The 22,602-nt window shown below is 36.2% G+C and overlaps 1 protein-coding gene across 1 annotated transcript in view; it reads left to right on the forward strand.

Annotated features, from left to right (window-relative positions):
• LOC121423878 (nardilysin-like) overlaps window positions 1-22,602 on the forward strand; it is a 33,162-nt gene that overhangs the window by 8,888 nt on the left and 1,672 nt on the right. Inside the window, 20 exon segments of the mRNA XM_041619397.1 lie at window positions 441-498; window positions 1,098-1,171; window positions 2,015-2,084; window positions 3,228-3,305; window positions 3,991-4,111; window positions 7,882-7,940; window positions 8,943-8,997; window positions 9,592-9,643; window positions 9,646-9,695; window positions 10,515-10,671; window positions 11,136-11,186; window positions 12,116-12,235; window positions 13,361-13,563; window positions 14,849-14,976; window positions 15,474-15,633; window positions 16,083-16,301; window positions 17,869-17,921; window positions 18,735-18,818; window positions 19,931-20,138; window positions 21,400-21,495. Coding sequence (XP_041475331.1) covers window positions 441-498; window positions 1,098-1,171; window positions 2,015-2,084; window positions 3,228-3,305; window positions 3,991-4,111; window positions 7,882-7,940; window positions 8,943-8,997; window positions 9,592-9,643; window positions 9,646-9,695; window positions 10,515-10,671; window positions 11,136-11,186; window positions 12,116-12,235; window positions 13,361-13,563; window positions 14,849-14,976; window positions 15,474-15,633; window positions 16,083-16,301; window positions 17,869-17,921; window positions 18,735-18,818; window positions 19,931-20,138; window positions 21,400-21,495 — 2,096 coding nt within the window.

Here is a 22,602-nt window from a genome sequence, read left to right on the forward strand (position 1 = left end):
TACTTGGTAAAAGGTAAATGTCATTTTCAGATCATTTGATTTGGATAACAATTTGTATTTTTTCTGATATTTATAGATATTAAATCAAATGAAAAAAAATGTATATGAGATGGTTGTAACATATCACAAATAATATAAAATTAATATCAAGTTTCTTAGTCAAGGTCATAGGTCATTTGAGGTCAACAAAATTTTTATTTTACTTTCAAAGGAATGTTCTTTTTCTTCTCTCTTTTGAACAATTTGTCTTTAATTTAGTTGTTTTCAAAGTTAGCACTGCTACTATATTGAATTGCATAATGCAGGCATTACACTTGTTTTATAAGAAAAATCATCTTCCACCCAATCCCCTATTGTTATTTTGAACATTATCACAAAATCTTGAGTAAATATTGCTTAGAGTTTATTACTTTTTGAAATGTTTTGTTTTTTTGTTTTAGATTCTTTGGATGATTTAGAGCAATGGGTTAGGGAATCGTTCAGCAATATACCAAACAAGTAAGTACATAAAACTTCTCCTCATAGCATTTCATTCAGTCAATCGGAATGTGAATTTAGTGGTAATGGTTTATTTAAAAAAAATCATTAGCAGCCAACATGATAATAAGTCACATAATTACACAATTCTTAACAAATTAAAATAGTTATACGACAGTTATTTGTAATTATTAACAACAACATAACATAATTCATGACAAACTACTAACACATACATGCAACCATATTCAAACATTATCAACAAAGTACATTATATGCAAAATTTCAATAACAAATTAAGAATTCCCTATCGTATCAATCGTATTTCGTACATGTATGTATTGTACTTTGAATTGTATGTAGAATTTGGTTGATTTCTTCATAAAAAAAAGAAGTTGCAATAAAATTGAAATTCACAAATGTCAAAAGTGAGAAGATATTCATATTAACTGTAGACACAGAAGAAAAGTTGTTATTAAACAGAAATCCAAAACTTAGCATGACTGATAGTTGAGATTTAAACAGTCACATGTTTTGTAGTAACTTTCCTTTGATAGTGTAATCTAAATTAAAGCCAGGTTGTTAACTTACCAAACTTGTTTACCTTTCTTCCTGTGTAGTGGTTTAGAGAAGCCATCATTTATTTCTTGTGGACAGCCTTTCCAACATGAGAAATTCCATAAGCTTTACAAAGGTAAGCTTTATTCATATTTTTTCTCCTACTAACCCTTTCTAGGCTGGGGTATTTTTGGAGTTCATATGGTCGGGGGGGGGGGCCTCCCAGGCCTCCCCTTGAGATCTTGGCCGTCGATGACGCCGAAAATTGGCACGCGGGTTGTCTTGGAAATAATCTACAAAATTGCACAATAATTCATTTTATGAGAATTGCTATTAAGTGATTATGCTAATTTAAGTGTACATGTAATTAGTAGGCGAAATCATACTTTTTCCTCTAACTCCCTCAATAGAGCTCCAAATGTTCTAATTATTGGTAAAGAAACTCTTTGTGGTGTTCTTAGCAAGTGCACATGAACAAAACTGCGATATCATATCATTTTCTTATGTATTGTTTTTTGCAATTTTTTATGTTTTTCTCTGTTTTTTTACCTTTTGTTTTTCATTGTTTTTTCAAAGAAATTTGTTGGCGACTCTTCTGAGATCATAAAAAGCATAAAGTAAATACATTTGGAAGTAAAAAGTCAGTGAGTGGCGCGGTCAAAATTTGACAGCAAAAAAAAACACTTTATTTTCAAAAGGGGGGGCACACACTTCTGTTCTGACAGCATTTTTACATTACAAATTTTAATTGTGCTTCTCAAAGGGGGGGGGCATGGCCCAGCTTTGACCCCCCCCCCATCCGCCAGTGCTCCCCACACAGTGACACAGTGACCATGATGTTTTCATATGTTTAATATGTAATTTCTAATTATCTTTTGTTTGTATTTTCAAATTTCCTACATTGATATGGATTTCATGAAAAGTGCTATATAAGACTAAGATGTTTTATGATTATTATTATCAATCTATCATGTTTCAGTTATACCAGTTCAGGATGATCACACCCTTGATCTAACATGGTCTCTACCATCACAGCAGAAGCATTACAGGTAAGCTAGAATTCAGAATTAATAATAATAATAATGTTTTATTTATCCAGGTTAGCCACTTCAGTTAGGCAACTGCTCTACCAGTGGGCCCTGCATAACATAATAAGGTTATTATTACCATTCTCTAATCTAAATGCTGAGCAGTCTTTGGTATGACCCGGCCGAGGAATGAACCCATGACCTCCTGTTCATGAGGAGGACGCACTACCACTGAGCCACCTTGCCTGGTTCAACTTCAAGTCTATTTTTTTAAATTCAAATTGGCTATCTTGTCTTTATTTCCTAAAAATTGTATTACTATCGAGAAAATAAAGAATATATGTGTTTTTATCTTGACTCTGAAATATAATTTTAGTCTGTTATGTAGACTTCAATTTTAGTAGAACAGGGGCCCGTTGCAGAAAGAGTTGCAATCAATCGCAACTCTAAATATCATGCGCAACTTGATTTTCAACCAATCAACAACGCACATTTGGGACTTGCGATTGATTTTTTGACTTGCATTTAAACGCAACTTTTTCTGCAATGGACGCCAGGCCCGTTGCAGAATGAGTTGCGATCAAAAAATCTTACGCAACTTGATTTTCAGCCAATGAAGCATCCGTTTTCAGGACTTGCGCTTTATATTTTGATTTGCATTTAAACGCATCTCTTTCTCCATCAGGCCCCTATTGTGACATCAGCAGAAAATGATCTTGCTTACAGAATAGATGTAAACCTCTTAATTTACATGTCTATGAAAACCAATGTCCTTTCTCCCAAGTTATTTGTAAATTCATTTGTAGATGTATAAAGGTGATATACTGCCATACTTTGGCAAAAGGAAGCAAGTTACAAAAGTATCATTTGTTGTAAATGAGCAATGTGTTTGTCATTTATATAGGCGTTGATGCATTTTAACAAGATATTTTCTTCAATATCTTTCCATAGATAGATCATTTCTTCCCCAATTTTGCCTGAACGTGCAACATACAAAGGGTGTTTCAGAAACAACAAAAACTCAAATTTGACTGATGTGTCACCTGCTTCCTTTTGCCAAAGTTGGGCAGTATACATGAACAAGACCTTGAAACCTTTAGCTGTTTGAATTCTGAATAAATTGATAATAGTCGTCATAATGCTTTCTTGTTGCTTTCTTGACAGATGTAAACCTCTTCATTATCTTGGCTGGCTCCTGGGCCATGAAGGTCAAGGAAGCATTATGGCTCTTCTCAAGAAACGGTAAATAAAAAAAAAAACATGTTTTATGATAAAAGAAGTTTACCTGATTTGGAGTAAAAGTATGTGTATGAGCCTTCCATTGTACAGAGGACAATGATATTATCAAGATGCACAAACTGTGTGTGAGAGACTGCAATGTATGACATATTTTTGTTGTAAATATGTTGAAATTGAGTTGGTCTCAACTGCTTTTGAATAACGTAAAACATGTCCCAAATAAAATGTCCATCTATTAGACCACTGATATGTCTGCATTTTATTTTCATTACTTGTTATTAAACCACCAAGTTCAAGTTCATTTACCCCTTTGAGTAAAAAAGAAAAAGTAAGAAAAGTTCAGTTCCACTGGTAATCTTTGCTCTCACAAAGTGTAAGATGCTTAGCATGCAGCAGGGGGTTAGTCATATAACGTGTTGAGCTAAGCTGGTACTATGCTTTTTTCTGAAGGTAGTAAGAGAATTTTCAGGAGGGATGTATGATATTACTTGGTCCATAGCTTTCCGCCTTGAAACAAGAAACATCTTATGCTATATTCAGTTTTGGGGCAGTTCAAAGCCAGTTGGTCATTTCCAGACCATGTTTTGTATATAGATTTATCTGAGCTTTAGTAGGAGGGACAAAAAGATGTAAATGAGACCTTTAGCAACAATTGTTTTAATCTGTTTCATTTGGCTAAAATTTGCAGAGCTCTTGCCTTGAGATTGTTCTGCGGGAACTCAGAGAATAGCACCGAACACAATGAGACATATGCTGCTTTCAACTTTAATATCGTACTATCAGATGAAGGACTAAAGAGAGTTAATGAGGTAAATTCAGCTTTGAAGAGAAATGCCGGTTGTCATTAAATTTAAAATAGAGTGTGTACAGAATCCATTCAAATGACCATCCAAGTGTCTATGTATAAATAAGAAATATGTTCAAGTGTTCTAGAAGAAATCTTGTAATTGCTGAGAAATCAGCAAAACAGGCATGAAATTCAAGCTTAATGTTGGGTCTTTTAAGGATGCTTCACAGTTAAGTGAAATCTATGTCATTTTTACCAAACTTTGCAGATAGATACCTTAGAAAATGAATATTCCAAATATGCAAAAATTAAAATGGGTCCATGTTGTTTTCAAACTATCAGCTTTTTTATTAGAGCAAATGTGCTTTTTAAAACACCAAAATTGTGCGAAATGCTTTGCATCTGTGTGAGGAAAAATTCCAAACCACTCTACCATTTATTCAAACTCGGGGTCATTTTTGCAATACTATGTAGCACTGCAGAGTAAAGTAGTTTGAAATTTTAGAGGTATTTAAAAACATGGTCCGTGGAATAATTCCAGTTTATTAGCTTCATAAAATGACACATCGGATCTGCAGTTAGTGCAGATTAGGAGAAAAATCAGCTAACATATATGTACAGCTGCTTAATCACCTGCTCATCCATTGTGACGTCAGCGCGCAGAGTGTAAAATATGCATAGATCATGATATGCACAAACATAACTGTGGAAGGTCCTTAATTAACTATGTTGGTAAACTTTAAGGAGACCCCTTTTCAGCTTAGATTTCATGATTTCACAAAGTTCAGTTAATGTAAGTGTATCAGATCTAGATGTAGGATGATATATTGGCAATTATCCTTTTTTATACAGACTTTCTCATGAAATCAAATGTTTCCTGCAACTGTAGTAAAACTATTTAAGAATTTTTCTACATACAGCAGAACTAATGTTGTAACCCGCACCCGTTGCGGTACGGGTTAACCTGCCGGTATGCCTCCGATCGCGGGTTGCGGGCCGGGCCGAGTTCATTCTCAAACCCGCAGACCGTCATGCGAAAAAAAGGGAGAATAAACGATGCATAATAAAAACATTCACAGTGAAAATTGAGTTAAGATCATGTGCTTCTTACGTGGCAGATTCTTTTAGAGACGTAGATATTTCCTTTTAAAAATGCCGGCGTATTTTTGTCTTGTGAATAGTGAACAGGACTGAGTCTGAGACAGTTCAACATGATAAATACATCGAGTTGCTCTCTTTCAAAGGCCAGCGCCAGTGCGTGCATGCAGCGCAGTCAAAAGCAACCGCATGGGCCAATGAAACTCGATGTTGAGTTTCCCGTCCCATTTTTTCCAGCTCATAATGAGGAACCGATTTCATTATTCATTATTTTTCAGAAGATGAAAGTTTGACCTTTTGTAACCTTTTAACGAACTTTATTCTGTGGAACGTGAAGCCAGGGAAAAATTAATCATTTTGGGGGGGGGGCTCCATTTTCATTTTTTTTTTGCAATATTTCAGGGGCTCTTTTCAAATGCTACGTTTTTGTATTTTGAGGAATACCTGTTCATGACAATTATGACTTGTTGTTTAATATTGTATGATTTTTAAAGTTTTTTTTTTCATGCCTAGAATCTTGGATGTGGGTGTGTTTGTGTGGGTGAGACTGTGAGTTGAACTTGATATAAATGAATTTAATATCTAAATTTTACTCCATCTAATCCAGTACTTGGCCATGTAATAAAGGCCCACATACCCTTACTTTTCCTGAAGTTCTTTGAAAACGCAGATCTCCACGAAAATTGTATTTCTCTATGGGGGAGTCTAAATTTGGTGAGAATGAACTCATTAATAACTTAAATATACATGACAATGAAGAAATCATCAAACTTCATTGGCAGTTTTGAAAAATATACCCGAAATATAAACTCTGTCTGAAGCAGAAAATCACCATCATTGAGGCCTTTACAGAGCGAATTGTCCCCCAGAGCTCTGGCAGAGAGACAGAGCTCAGACTAGCTAGCACAAGCGCCAATGCGTACGTGGGTGAGTCTCCCGTCGGCCTTGTAACAGATTGAGCTTTGATGATTTTTTTGTCTGATATTTAACTCATCCCCTGGAAAAATAAAACAAATGATTTTTTAAGTTATAATTAGCAAATAAGATAAGTTATTTTGGATGAGTACTAGGCCGTATGATAACTCACCAACGCGAGTTTACTAGACTTTGGGATTTATTGAGGTAGCTCAACCATACCTCGAGCGATGTTCGTGCAGGCTCCACCACTTCTACGGTTGTGGAGCCTACGGGAGTGGAGCCTGCACGAACATCCCTCGAGGTATGGTTGAGCATGCAGCGTCATTCCATTCACAAAAAAAGAAAGAAAGAAAAGATTTGCAGGTATTTACAAGATATACAAGTAATTGTCTTACTGAAAAGCTTATATTAATGTTTTAAATCAGTTTTGAATCTAGATATCCAAATAGTTTATTTTCAGAATTTGATTTTCAAACGCGGGCCAAATTTCATGACGCGGGCGACGGGAAACTGAACATCGAGTTTTAGCGGCCATATTATCGAATGAAATACAAAACAGAAGGAAATAATATAGAGATAAACGAGAAGAAAAAATTGACTGTATCATTATCCAGGTATTTATTGCAATTTTGATTACTTTATAGACGAGGTCCCATGGAATTGAATATTGTAATTATGATTGTTGTGAGTCGCATTGTCGACCGACCTGGACTGAAAAACAACATTGCCGTCTGCCGATCCTTGCTGGGCAGCCTGGGCTAGCTAGCGCGCGCGCTGAGCTGCGGCTCGCTAGCTCCGATCCGAGGCGTTAATTGCGTAATGCTTTCAATTTCGAGATCAGAGCGGACCCATTTCGTGGTACAAAGTCACCCAAAAAACATTTTCTCTCCGGAATAAAAGGCGAATTTGCAAATTGTAAGTAAATTCACTCTAGGCTAGGTAGTAGTAGACATATATTTTCCTGATTTGAGCCTGTATAGTGTGGGGATTGCAGAAATAATGTTTTTCATTTTTCAAAGATAAATTGACTTGCGGGTTAAAACCCGACGGGTCAGCGGGTCCCGCTTGCAAATTATTGGATTATACGGGACGGTACGGTTCGGGTTTTCACTTGTGGGTTACAACATTAAGCAGAACTATAAGAAATGCTTAACAAATACAATATACATGTAATTGCTTGTTGCTCAAATAAATAGCCCGTGAAATGAAAGAAATAACTCTCAAATATTTGGCAATTACTCCAATTTGTAATTAAAAGCCCCTATAAAATGGAATTATTTCCTACCCCTATATAAATAGAGTACGGAAGTGATGACGTCACAAAAAACTTCTTTTTTTTTACATTTCAGCATTTTTGTAACATATTTCGTAAGAGCATGATGAAATATCTCCACAAATCAAATTTGATGGGAATCGGTCCATGGGGGCCTTATATATGACCTCATGAATAAATAATTAGCCCCACTGAAGTCAAAGTATTATTAGCCTGGTTCGAAATATTTGAAAGTTATTTTCTTTCATTTCAAGGACCAGACCAATAATACAATGACTTTGATGGGGCTAATTATGTATTCATTAGGTTATACATGTATCTTGGGGCTCCATGGACCAATTCCCACCAAATTTGTGTTGTAGAGGTATTTCATCATGCTCAACCGAACTATGGTATCAAAAGTGGTAAAATACAAAAAATTAAAATTGATGACGTCATACTTTGTTTCTCTATAGTACATTTTCTCTCACCCTCTGTCAAATTCTCTTTTTTTTATATTGAAGGTGTTGGTGATAATCTTTCAATACATCAATATGCTGCACAAAGAAGGTCCACAAAAGAGGTAATTTAGTCTTTTTTCATCAATGACGTTTACTGTACCACGTACCTACAAATTAGCTGGCTATGTAGCTTTCTCCTCTACTTCTCCAAGGCTGTGGAATAAGCTCCCTCCTCTCCACAGCAACCTAGAATCAATTGAAGCAAAACGTGAAGGCATACCCTTTCTGATGTCTTGATATGCATTGTAGAATACTGTCACTGCCTGGTAATTTGTAACTATTGTTTCTCTTATGCTGACCAGGGACGGCATCTCAAAGTACTTTGTATCTCGCAGAAAAGGCACTTTATAGATATGAACTATTATTATTAGTCTTTCAGGGTAGGGGAGGGTCTCCTAAAGATCTCAGTTGTTGATTGCGCATTTGAGGCTGATTTTATGGTCGGTAAATATATGTGAGAGGAACAGTTTGTGTTGGATTTTATTTTCTTTTTCATGTCCTTTTTTTTGGGAGGGGGATATATACAGTGCTTTAGAATGTTTGATCTCTGTACAAATTTATAAAGTGTCTTATTACTGAGACAATATTGAAAATAAAATAGTCATAAGTCATCTAAACCATGTAATATTGACTTCATGATTTTGACATTATCCAGCTCACCTTGATCAAACAAATGGAAATGTATGAATCTAAATGTAATAATTTATCGTTTTAGTGATATATTTTTTTCTTTGCTCTGGTTCATTATGATTTATCACTATGACCCCATTCTCATCTAATTTCATCAACCAGTTTAATTTAAATCAGTTTACTGGAAACCAGTCAGACGGTACATAGGAACGCCCGATACATTCTTGGAAGTGATCTTCCAAACCAGTTTGGAAATACATCTTGCGATTTGCAAGTTTTCAAGACTGTGTTGCCTCATTAAAAGGAGAAGGATCGAATTGACCCCCTTACTATATGTTGGTCCGAATAGCCCAGTTCAGATAGGGTTAAGGGAAACCAGTTCAATAAAGTAGATAAGAATGGTTTCAAACATTTGTGATTTTGTTTATCCACAGAATATTTGATGAGATCAAGACGGTGGGGGACAACACCTTTAGGTTCTTCTCAGAGGTTAGTCTAGATTCAGACTTTCATCGGTATAAGCTGACTACAGTCAATTTGTTTAGAGGATTTTAATTATGATGATGTTTATGATGGAGTTGATGAGATTTTGTTATTGATGGTCGTGGTGGTAATGATTGTAATAATAATGATGATGATAGTTAAAGTGGTGGTGGTGATGATGATGATGATGGTGGTGGTTATAATGGTGATGATGATGATAATGATGGTGATGATGATGATAATGATGGTGATGATAATGATGGTGATGATGATGATAATGATGGTGGTGATGATGATGGTAACAATCATGATGATGGTAGTAATAATGATAATGATGAATCTGTCAGAACTCTTGCAAAAGTAGTTTCAATTATTCCGTGGTACAAAAAACATGGACTATCCAGATTTCTTGTACATAATCACGCTTATTTCCTCACATGCACAAGAAAAATCCAATTATAAATGCATGGGCACTTGATTTATGCTTTAATGAAGCATGATGATAAAAGAAATCGTCATCCATGGTATTGTACCATGGTACAATTAAAACTTCTTTTGAGAATGCAGGCCTATGTTTTTACTTGTTTTTACCTTTCCTAGATGGATCCTATTGATAATGTAGATGACATGTCAGAGAGGATGCAGCTCTACCCCCTCAGGAATACATCACAGGACCTCTCATACAGACAGAATACAAGCCTCAGGTAATCACTAAAAAAAGCAATTTAGAGATTTAAAAACAACAAAAATTATTTTAAAAAACATATCCACTCCCTACAAACAGTTGATTTGAATAAAAAGAGAAAAATCAAACAACATAACACTGAAAATTTCATCAAATTCAGATGTGAAAAAAAAGTTATGGCATTTTAAATTTTCTCTTAATTTCACAAAACAGTTATATGCACATCCTGGTCAGTATGCAAATGAGGGGACTGATGAAATCATGCACTCGCTTTTTATCTTGTATTGCATTATGTGAAATACGATATATTTACATTTTTTCCTCAATGTCATGTGAAGCAAAGTTTTATTCCTCCCTGAACATGTGGAATTACTATTGTGTTGACAAAATAAAGTTCAGTCAAGTTGGTCATTATATTGTGATATCTGTAAAAATTGAAATATGTAAACTTTAAACAATAAAAAACTAAATAAATAGTGAGTGATGGACATCTTCGACCCCCTGACTTGCATATCATTGAGTTGTGCATATAACTGCTTTGTGAAAAATTAGCAAAATTTAGAATTTTAGTTTACCAGTAAATTAATACTAAATATTTTTTGGTTCTTTGCTTTCATGTGGAAATTCATTGAATTTGCCTTTGTAAAATGGAATTCATTCATTTGCTGTGCTCATTTTCTTTGACATAACAGAATTTCCATTTTTGATCATGTTAGAATTGGAATTGCAGGTTTTTCTGAAATGGAAAAGACCATGTTTTGAAATGGAACATCACTTTCCCTACAATCTGCTCTAATTTTCTTTTCCTTTATTATTTCCACTCTACCATAAATGTCAGGTGATCAAGGAATGTACCGACCACTTGTCTCCGGAGACGGCAAACATCATCATTTCATCTAAAGAGTTTGTTGGGGAGACGGATCAGAAGGAGGAATGGTTTGGTACAGAGTTCACCGTTCAAGACATCCCGGAAGAGTTGATGGCGAATATACGGAGTGAGTTATACATGGTATCATTTTGATAAAGAGTAATTTTTATATGATATTAAATAGCAGAGTAAGTTGTATATTTTATTACCATACCGCTGCCAATCGAAGTTTGGAGGGGATATATGTGGGAATCAGTGTATCAAGTTAAGAGTACCCGGTAAGTTTTATATGGTATTCAGAATGATTAAGAAATAGAAAGTATGATTGAAGAAGCAGATTTTTTCACTATATTTCACAATATTTCACAATATTTCTTGTTTCGCATATCCTGTTTCGTATTTCCTGTCTCATTGTCAAGATATCTATCACTGTATAGTGCCATACATGAAGTAATCAGGCAAAAGATTCACAAAGTTTCACAAGACTAAGATTGATTTTTGAGAATTGACAAATTATGAGAAGCACTGCTTAGAATTACTTCAACTGTCACAGTAATGGCTGTTTTCTGATTATTTTTCTCCATTATCTAGATGCCGGTTTGAACCCTGAATTGTATCTTCCAACACCAAATAAATTCATTGGTAAGTTTTACTTCCTCTGACAAGACATTGGTCAATAATTGCCTCACTTGATCCAGGTGAGGTAAATGGGAACCCAGGAAAGAATTTATTCCTTGAAATGCTAAGTTTTTATTATTGGCAGCGATGCCAAAGCTGGGTAATGATTGTGGCATTGCAGAAGTGTTGTATCTGGTAGACATGAGTGTTTGGGCCTGTTCTATGGTAACTTTGAATTTATTACTATTATAATGGAAACCTTGATTATGATTGGCTGCTGAGCCCTGTTACCATGGTAGTTGCGATAATGGCAAAGTTATAACAGTCTTAAGTCCTGTATGAAATGGGCTCCTGATCTTGTTAAACAAGGATGAATCTTATCGGAGCTTATGAATTCTTTGTATTAAAAGCCACTGGGTCAGGCTTTGCAGATTAACATTATTTTATGTTAAAAGCAATATTATACACATGATGCATGTTCATAATGCAACCATACTCATATTGAGTCTTAATGGCTTATATTTTCAAAAGAGGTTTCAGTTGTACCATGGTACAAAACCATGGCTTATGTAGAGTTCCTGATAATTGCACCTTTAGGCACCCTTTGCACATTTATAAGTTGAATTCTCTTAGTGTATGCAATGAAATATTATAATTATGTACACAAATCTGCTTAGTCCATGCTTTTGTGCCACGGTACAATTGAAACCTCTTATGAGAATACCGGCCTATGTGTATCTTGGAGTGAAAATCAATTGATGGATATACTTTGCAATGTCTTTGAAATTTGTTAATGAACTCCATTCTTAAACCTGATATTGGACATACATGCATATCCAATCACTTTGAAATAAGCTTTAAGTGTTTTTAGAACATTTGGGACAGTATTCGTCAGTTTTGTAACCAATGTGTTCTTTATTGATATCCTGCATTTTTATCAATCCATTTTATAGCAACTGAGTTTGAACTGAAGAAAGCAGACGTACCAGACACCGATTACCCAACATGCATCTTGGATAATGGATACAGCAAGTTATGGTATCGCCGTGACACAAAGTTCAACATGCCAAGAGGTAGTTAGAATCATATTTACTAGTAAATGTTTTTTACCTAGGACATTTGATCACTTTTGGAATATCTATTCACAATTGTATCAAAGAGAATGCAGGTGACTGGGTCAAGGTCAAAGGTCATTTCCGCTATTTTTTTTATTAACCCTTTGAACCCTAAATTATTAGGGGCGGTGGTGACCTTTATCCTGAATTATTTGCACATATTGACCACATTCACAAAGTCCAATGATATGAGACCCAACGGCACCTTCCCTCCGCTAGTACCCGGACCAAGCTGACTGGAGTTGTTTACCTTCCCGTAGACCTAGTCTACAAACAGAAATATCAACTTTAGTGTCTGTTTTGGGCTCAAAATCACTGTTTTACCAAAGTCAGATATATCAGTTGCTTCCCCATAGTAAGCACATGACTCGCCGCGTATTACATCATGTGTTACCGCCACTTTTGGCCACTTTTGATGCGAAAGTTTCCAAAACCATTGCTGCACTTGACTGAAATTATCAACTAAATATTCCTACACGTTTTGCTACGTACGCGTACTAGAGAGATGACGTCATTGTAAAAGATCACCTGACATTTTGAAGTCATGTGGCTCTAGGCTGGTATTCCGGCTATCGGGTATAAGTGCGTTCACCAGCCTATCGGGTTCAAAGGGTTAATCAATACAGACAATTATATTTTGCCATAACTCCAAAGTATTTAATCAAATCCATTCATTCATCCGTCCATCTTACAGTTTTTATAAAGCAAGCTTTCCAATAAAATTGGAAAGTATTTGTACCTGTTTCATTTTTTATGTTCATGTATGAATTTAAATTGTCCCAGGAAATGTTTGACAATTAGATGTCCCAAAATCAACTATGTTTAATTTCGTAATTCAGACAAGACTCCAGGGGCATTCCACAAGTTTTTTTTTCAGATGTTATTTTCCCCTGGAATAGCATTCATGCACTTCCATTTTATGGCCCTTCTGCCTAACCTCTCGTTTAAATAGTGACTTTTGACCTTTATATCTATCTTTCCCTTCAGTCACATCCATGTACTTTCCACTTGTTGAGCCCTCTCGTTAACCTCTCACCTAGACATGTGACCTTTGAACCCTTTTTTCTATCTTTTCTTGAATAGCATCCATGTACTTCCACTTGATGACCCCGCTGGCCTACCTCTCACCTAAACATGCCGTGACCTTTGACCTCTTTGTGTCTCTCCTGGAGCATCAGTTGACGGAGACAGCGTACGAAGCCGAGGCGGCCGAGCTGAATTATACATTGAAGGCCTTGGAGACTGGGCTGGAGATCAGGCTTGATGGCTTCAATCACAAGCTTCCTGTAAGTTGATGATATGATTAAAATCAAATACTTATATTGTTATAGGTAGTGTGGATAAGCCTCTGGACTTACAGCCAAGAGGTTCGGGGTTCGATTCCCGCAGCAGCACTCGCATTTATCTACATTTGCCATTCTCCATCCCGGTAAGGTTTTCATATTACGGTGCGCCATCTATCAGTTGCCGTAATTCCTAATGCCCCATGAAAAAAGTCGACATCTGTTGTGCATGCATGCACAGTGGCGGACTGTGACCCGGAGGAGACAAAGCATTGGCGGGACACTATTGTTTGTGAACAATGCTGTGCCCCTCCAATGCTTTGTCTCCTCCGGGTCATGGTCCGCCACTGTGCATGCATTCATGCACAACAGATGTCTGCATGCACGCGTGCGATTATTCAGCACTGACCGACGCGGCTCGACCGGCTTGGATATATTGTTGTTTACTAGGGTCCAGGAGGTGGGAGAGAAATATACCCGCATATTTCTTTGCGTAATTTAGTCTGTTGGTGAATTCTTTGTCCGCTTTTGCCATATAGATTTCATTTCGAAGCATCACAGTCACATACCACACTACGCGTGATGTTGACCCCGAAGTTAGAAATTTGGCCTATTCGCTGCAACCGATACGTGGCGCACTGTATTGTAAATCTACCGAATTATTGTTCATGTGTATATTCATTTTATTCATTTCCTTTAAGCACCATGAGCACTGAAAGTTGGACCTGTGCGCTGTAATATGTAGGCACTATTTGGTGAATTGTTTGTTCGGTCTTGCCATATAGATTTCATTTTGAAGCATCACAGTCACATACTACACTTTGCGCGTGAATGTCAACACCAAAGTTAGAAATTTGGGCTATTCACTGCAACCGATAGATGGCGCTTTGTATTGTGAATCCACCAAATTAATGTTCATTGTGTATATTTATTTTCTTCAAGTACCATGAGAACTGAAGGTTGGACCTGTGCACCATAATAAGTAATCACTTTTATTATGGGTGTGGATAATTATAATTATTTTTGGTAGATTGAAGCAATAAGTACCATTAACTTTTGTTATGCAAATGAGCTTCAACATTAGCTTTAAACATGATTGAGTAGCACCACTTCGTTGAAAGTAGAAATGTGTTGAAATGATTTTCATTGAGACTTCATCAGGGAAAAATCGTGGAAAAATTAGGGAATTTATTTTCTTGAAATGCCGGGAATTCGATATAGGGCCTGGTGAAAAGCTACTGCATTTGAGTGTTAATGAATTTCTCTTTACCCTTCCTCATTCTGTCAGCTTCTCTTTAAGACCATCGTAGAGGCTATGACAAACTTCAACTTCTCACAAGACATGTTTGTAGCTGTGAAGGAGAATCTCAAGAATTCTTACCACAACTACATCCTCAAACCAGCCAAGATCTGCAGGTAAATTCTGATTTGCTACATCTCCCAAATCAACTTGATGCAGTTCTCCAGATCCTCGTATGCTTACATAGAGGTATTTCTACCCTTTAGTCAAAGGAGATTGAAACCTTGGAAATGAGGAGAATTGTACAGTATAATCGACAAAAAATATAAAGAAAACAGAACAATGAGAATTAAGGGGAAATTGAATGAGTATCAAGGTTTTGACAGGGGTGTGAGAGTTCAGATTTTAAGCTGATTTCAGATTTTTTTGTTTTGATTTTCAGCTTGATTTCAGCTTATTCTTGGCTTTCCTCTGTACAAAAACTATGGAAGCTCTTTTTATTTCATACTTTTTCAACACTCTTCAGCTTTTTTCAGATCTTTTTTTTGTGACCACTCACACCCCTGTTTCAATCATTTTGGCCAAAAATAACAGATTTTCTGCCAGAGTCATTTTTCTTCGTGCATACAAAACTATTTGTGATAAATCTGATTATTTTTTTGTTGTCTTTCAGAGACCTGCGACTGTCTATTCTCCAGAAGGTCAAGTGGACTGCAATGGACAAGAACAGCGTCGTCCAAGCGGTCAGCTCAACAGACGTCATGAAGATGGCCAAAGACTTCAGATCCAAGCTCTTCTTTGAGGCATTAGTACAGGGAAATTTTACCTCACAGGTAATTCTTATTCATCTCCATGCTGTAGTAAATGTATCACAATAAACTTGTGTGTCTTTGAATATACATTATATCATATTGTGATATGCACTACGCAAGAACTTTTTGTTACTGTATTATTATTATTATTACTAGTGTGTTGGCTCAGTTGGTAGAGCGTCCATCTCACAACTGGGAGGGGGGTCAAACACTGGCCACGTCAGACCAAAGACATTAAAAGATGGGAGTTGCTGCTACCCTGTTTTGACTTCAGCAATTAAAGGAATGGAGCCTCGTTGATCTGGCGCTGCACAGCAGCTGCCGGGCCCATGATCAGTTGGGCAAAGCAAATTTTATCTCATTTCATGTCTATTTCAAACAATAAAACAAAATATTGATTTTCATTATTAATATTTATTATTATTATTACAGTCTTTCAACAGTATGTGGGTTTTTTTTTTTATTTGCAGGAGGTTAAGATGCTGGAAGAGCACTTCCGTGAGAAGCTTTGCTTTGCATCCATCCCAGAGGATGAGAGGCCGGTAACCAGGGTTCTATGTGTTCCAGGAGGGTGCCACACACTGAGATGGAAGGCATATAATGAGTCTGATACAAACACAGTCATCACTAACTACTTTCAGACCGGTCCAGGCACAGTCCAGAGTTTAAGTGTTCTTGATGCACTCGCGGTATGTTAAGGAAATGGAAAAAGGAAAGAAAAAAAGAATAGGAAAAATTTATTTTACAATCGAAATAAAAACTTGTATTTTGAAGGAAAAAGAAACATCAGACAAGTTGATAGGTGAAAGTTTTAACAATATCAGACAAACAATAAAAAAGTTATGATTTTTTTTCAAAAGTTTTGCTTCAAATCAAATTCTTCTTTCATAAGGACATTAAACATTATGCTACCTGGGTCATATTTAGATTACTGCCCCAGGAGATTGGGTACTTTGGAGAAAACCACAAATCCCTGATAATTAAGTCCATGACCTATGAGAAAGTTATCCTTGTCATAATATACTTACACAGTTGCCAATTTGAAATGTACATAGTCTTAGGGATATCAATTGTAAAGCAGCCATAATTTTCTTATTTGCTGGTCCAATATCTTTCAAACTTTCAGCATTCTGTTTTATTTATATTCCTCCTTTCCAACAAAACATTTTTGACCAAGGCTGGATTCCCCTTTAATGATTACTGAAGACACACACATGCACTTCATTATATCTACACGAATCTTCATCATTGCACAGTAGGTGGTAGTTTATGCAAAGGAGGAGTATGGGGAAGAGAAAATGGAGGGAAAGTAGGAGGAGAAGGGGAAGTAGAGAAGGAGATGGTGCAAGACCTTTGTGTGTTATGTTAATGAGATATTATGTAATATTCTCTTTTATAAAACGGGTTCAAGGATGTAGCCAATGGTGAGTGCGTATTCAAGTCACGTGTTCATGCTTTAATTATGCGCAACCTTCCAGTCGTGCATTTTTCGTGCAGCACTGTGCATTTTTTGTGCAGCATTAGTTCCAATAGCACGTAAAAACTGATACGCGTTCAGTAAAAGAGGCTGGCTAGGATTTTGATGCGCTTACTTAGGCGCGCATAGTAGATACGCCTGTGATGTCATAATTGACAGTTTTGTGATCTCTTTGTCTGTGCGATCGTACACAAGTTGGAGGGATTTGAACAAGATTTCAATGAAAAATTCATTTTGCCGACCCGTTTTATAAAACAATTAATGCACATTTTAAGATTCGTGATGTTAGTGACGATGCGAGCAACTCTCGGGCATTCACAATATTATGCAAAAGCACTCGGCGCAAGCGCCTCTTGCTTTCGCATAATTGTAAATACCCTCGAGTGTGCTGCATCGTCATAACACACTCATAAATGTGCATTAATTGTATATCATATAATATTGTCTTTATAACTTTTTTTCACTGTATTCTCATGTATATCGCTGTGAATTATGTGAAACAACAATAAATAAGTAAATAAAAAAGAAGAAGAAAGAGAAAAGAAGGAGAAGAAGAAGGAGGAGGATGAGGAGAAGAAGAAAGAAGAAAAGGAATAAGCAGAAGAAGAAAAAGGAGGAGGAGAAGAAGAAGAAGGAGGAGGGGATGAATTTCCACTGATGTTGAATTTCCTTCAAAGTAAGGATCACTTGTGCATAAACTGTTATGAAGCACCCATGTGATAATCATCATCCTAACTAATTATGCACTGTTTGCCTCTTCTACTTCTTTCTCTCAATAGATTGTTATGGAAGAGCCATGCTTCCATGTTTTGAGAACACAACAACAATTAGGGTAAGTAGCAGGGATACATTCAACATTTCATCTTTGTTTTCAGTACAAGGGGAACGCAAGTCCCAAATCATGGGGATATTGAACTGTAAGCAAACTACAAAGGCCTTATTTTCTTATACAAATCTGTCCTTCATTCGAATTTGTCTTACCTGTGAGATAAATGATATTGATTGTAATGTTAACTGTCTCTGTTAATTGAACTCATCACCTATTAACTCATGGAATAGATTAGATAAGTTTAATTCAATATATTAAATTGTAAGATCGATAGATGATTCAATATTAAGTGTTGTGAACTTAAATCTAACATCATTGTAATTATTAAATGGAGCATTGTGGCCCAGTGGAATAGTCCTCTGACTTTGAAACAGAGGGTCTTAGGTTCGCATCCCAGCCATGGCATAATTTTCTTCAGGAAGAAATTTACCCACTTTTGCTGCACTCGACCCAGGTGAGGTAAATGGGTATCTGGCAAGAATTGATTCCTTGAAATGCCACTACACTGTAAAAGGCTGCGGGGCTAAAGCCAGGGTAATATTATCCAATTGTGCGCATAGGGACGCATTTGGCAGTGATATGCACGATGTAAGCATGTTGGTAGTATTATTATTAATATTATTATTGTTATCATTTTCATTATTAGTTTTATGTTGATCTTGTGTTTTCTATTCACCACGTTCTTCAATAAAGAAATGATGGATACCAGCTAATTTCTATATGAATTTGTATTAATGTCTTGTATTGATGGGTTGGTGTATACATTTATGTTTATACATCACATTTACATTGTTATTATCTTATCACAATCAACAGGTATACAGTGCATGCATCTATGAGAAATACCTTTGGTGTGCTAGGTTTTGCCATTTCAGTCCACACGCAAGCAAGTAAATTCAGGTAAAAAATTTGCATTCTAACTCTTTATTAACATTATGGGGAGCCATAAAATTCAGAATTGCATTTTCCATATGTTTCCGATCCTAACTTTGCTCTTTCCTTGTGTTTTGAAGATGACGAGGAGGTAAATTGTCAATTCGTCTACTGCCAACTTGTCCACTCACCAAATGGTCTACCTTCATTTTGTCTAATGCCATTCCGTCCATCAACATTTGGTCCAATAACCATTTGGTCCAATCATCACTTCGTCTAAACACCAATTCGTCTGACCATTTTGTCTTGTAAACAGTTGGTTTAATATCCATGTTATTTTCATTCATTTTGCCCAATGAACACTTAATCCAATTAGACCAAATGATAAATGGACAATTAGTCATTGTTCGTACCGTGCATTGTTTGATACGAGTAGAGTCTCATTTACATGTACTAAATGAACCAACAAATCTAGGTCAGAAATATTGTGGATAATTGAGAAAATGATTGAAGTGTGTACACCTTGTATTATATATCCACTAAATTGGTATAAGTGTTAGTGCTTAAAGGAGAATGAAACCTTTGGAACAAGATAGCTTGTGTGAAAACAGAAAAAATCAAAGAAACAGATCAACAAAAGTTTGAGAAAAATCGGACAAATAATAAGAAAGTTATGAACATTTGAATATTGCGATCACTAATGCTATGGAGATCCTCAAATTGGCACTGCGACAAAGATGTGTGATGTCACTTGTGAACAACTCTCCCATTATTTTAGTATATATTTCACTTAAACTGCCTCTTTTATCACATCTCTCAGTAGATCATGTGTTCTTTCTATAGGAGGACATGTAATACAGATTTTTAAAGAATACATCATGGATAAAGAGTTTGTATCACTATAAGAAAAAGTAAAAAGAGACATTTTGAGGGTATTCATAGTCCATCAAAGGGAAAGTTCATATGTGACATCACATCCTTGTTGCATTGCCAATGGGAGGATCTCCATAGCATTAGTGATTGCAATATTCAAATTTTATTTGTCAAATTGTTTATTTTGTCCCCCTTTAATAATAGTATTAGTAATAGTATTGGTAATAAGTATTAGTATTAGTACTAGTATGATTGTTTTTGTTCAGTGCCAGCTATGTGGATGGTCGTATGGATGCCTTCCTGAAGACGTTCAGTGAGCAGCTTGATGATATGCCTCAAGAGGACTTCAGGACTCAAATGGACGGTCTGATTAACATGCTCCTTTGCGAAGACGCTTCGTTACTGGAAGAATCGGATAGAAACTGGGGATATGTCCTCAATCAGGAATACACATTCGATAGGATTCACAGAAAGGTGAGGAGGGGGGAGGGAAGGAGAGAAGAACTAAGATGTGGAGGAGGAGAATGGTGGTGATGATGATGATGATAGTGATGATGATGATGATAGTGGTGATGATGATGATGATGATGATGGTGATGATGATGGTGATGATGATGATGATGAATATGAAGATGGTGATGAGGAGTACTATGAAGATGATGGTGGTGATGATGATGATAAGTTGATGATGATATGATGGTGATGATGATGATATAATGGTGAAGATGATGATATGGTGAAGATGATGATGATGGTGGTGATGATGATAATGATGGTGGTGATGATGATGATGATGGTGATGATTATGATGAGGAGGAGGAGGAGGATTATGATGATGATGATGGTGATGACGTTAGTGATGATAGTAATGATGGTGATGATGATGAGGAGGGGGGAGAATTATGATTATGGTGGTGATGATGGTGATTTTGGTGAAAATGATGATGATGATCATCATGATCATGATGGTGATGATATGGTGGTGGTGATGATTTTAATGATTATGATGATGATGAATAAATTGTTCGATGGCAGTGAAATTGACTGTAAGGTTACATTTTTGTTCTAGAAATTGATATTTTGGATGCTGAAATGTTCCATTCATGAATATTAAACCGTAATGTCAACCAACTGAATTAATTAAATTTTTGCCATGGTGTTCAAATTCTCAAAATTGAAACCTTGTTATGTATTCCATTTATTAACGTGATCATCTCAAACTCAACAATGTAGGGGGAGCGTTTCATGAAAGGACTAGTGAGACATTTTATCCGACAAGTCCTGTTTTATCCAACAGTTACCATAGTAACAGTACCTCAGCCAATCAGAATCAATGAAAGATGTCAGATCCGACAACTTGTCTGACAAAAATGTTGATGAAACCCGGGGAGCGTTTCATGAAGGACTTGTCGGACGTTTTATCCAACAAGTCCCATTTTATCCGACAGTTGCCATAGGAACAGCGCCTCTCAGCCAATCAAAATCATGGAAAGATGTCAGATCTGACAACTTGTTGGATGAAAATATTGATGAAACGCTCCCGGGGGGAGCGTTTCATGAAAGGACTTGTCGGACGTTTTATCCGACTTTACTATAGTAACGGTGCCTCTCAGCCAATCAACATCAGAGAAAGATGTCAGATCTGACAACTTGTCGGATGAAAATGTTGATGAAACGCTCCCCTGGTCTCTATTCTGGCTTTGATATTATTGAATGTGCCTGATTTTTTTTTAAGGTTGAAGTCTTGCGATCTCTGACTCTGAGCGACATTAAATCCTTCTTACTGGATCACATACATGATGGTACTCACTTCCGCAAGCTGAGCGTTCAGGTATTCATCATTTGCAGTCTTAATGTTGTTAAGCTGACACATTGTAACTAAAGATAACAACTTGAGAATGACTTGTATAATGTCTGCCAGTGGCATATTACTTGTTTTTGTATCTGCCATCAGTTGCAAACTTTGATGATACCGGGGGGGGGGGGGGGGGGATGTACACTTTTGCTCTTGCAACAATTGCATTAATATATCTAAACTGTACCTGTTGGGTTAGGGGTATGTTATGGTTTGCAATATAGAGGTGTATGCTAGGTTTAGGGTAGTGTTAAATTTAGGGTTGAAGTTGTCATTCGATTAAAGGAGAATGAAACCATTGGAACAAGATAGCTTGTATGAAAACAGAAAAATCAAAGAAACAGATCAACGAAAGTTTGAGAAAAATCGGACAAATAATGAGAAAGTTATGTGCATCTGAATATTGCAATCACTAATGCTATGGAGATAGCAAATTGGCAATGCGACAAAGATGTGTGATGTCACTTGTGAACAACTCTCCCCATTACTTTAGTATATATTTCACTTGAATTGCCCCTTTTATCACATCTATCCATAGATCATGTGTTCTTTCTACATGAGGGCATGTAATACACATTTTTAAGAATACATCATGGATAAAGAGTTTGTATCATCATAAGAAAAAGCAAAAAGAGACATTTTGAGGGTATTTTATAGTCAACCAAAGGGAAAGTTGTTCATCAGTGACATCACACATCCTTGTCGCATTGCCAATAGGAGGATCTCCATAGCATTAGTGATTGCAATATTCAAATGCTCATAACTTTCTCATTATTGGTCTGATTTTTCTCAAACTTTCTTTATTCTTATTCTTTGATTTTTCTGTTTCTACACAAGCCTATTTGTTCCAAAGGTTTCATTCCCCTTTAATGTGTTGAATTCATAGCGGAGCAATATTAGCTGGAGCAAATGTCATGGAAGCGTTACATTTGTTGTATTCAAGACTAATTATGCAAGGCAATTAAAGGGGAAGTTCACCCTGACAAAAAGTTTATTGTAAAAATAGCAGAAAAAATAATAAAAAAATATTGCCAAAGGTTTGAGAAAAATTCATCAAATAATTAAAAAGTTATTAGAATTTCA

Source organism: Lytechinus variegatus, chromosome 11, assembly GCF_018143015.1.
Source record: "Lytechinus variegatus isolate NC3 chromosome 11, Lvar_3.0, whole genome shotgun sequence".
In the NCBI taxonomy this organism is placed as follows: domain Eukaryota; kingdom Metazoa; phylum Echinodermata; class Echinoidea; order Temnopleuroida; family Toxopneustidae; genus Lytechinus; species Lytechinus variegatus.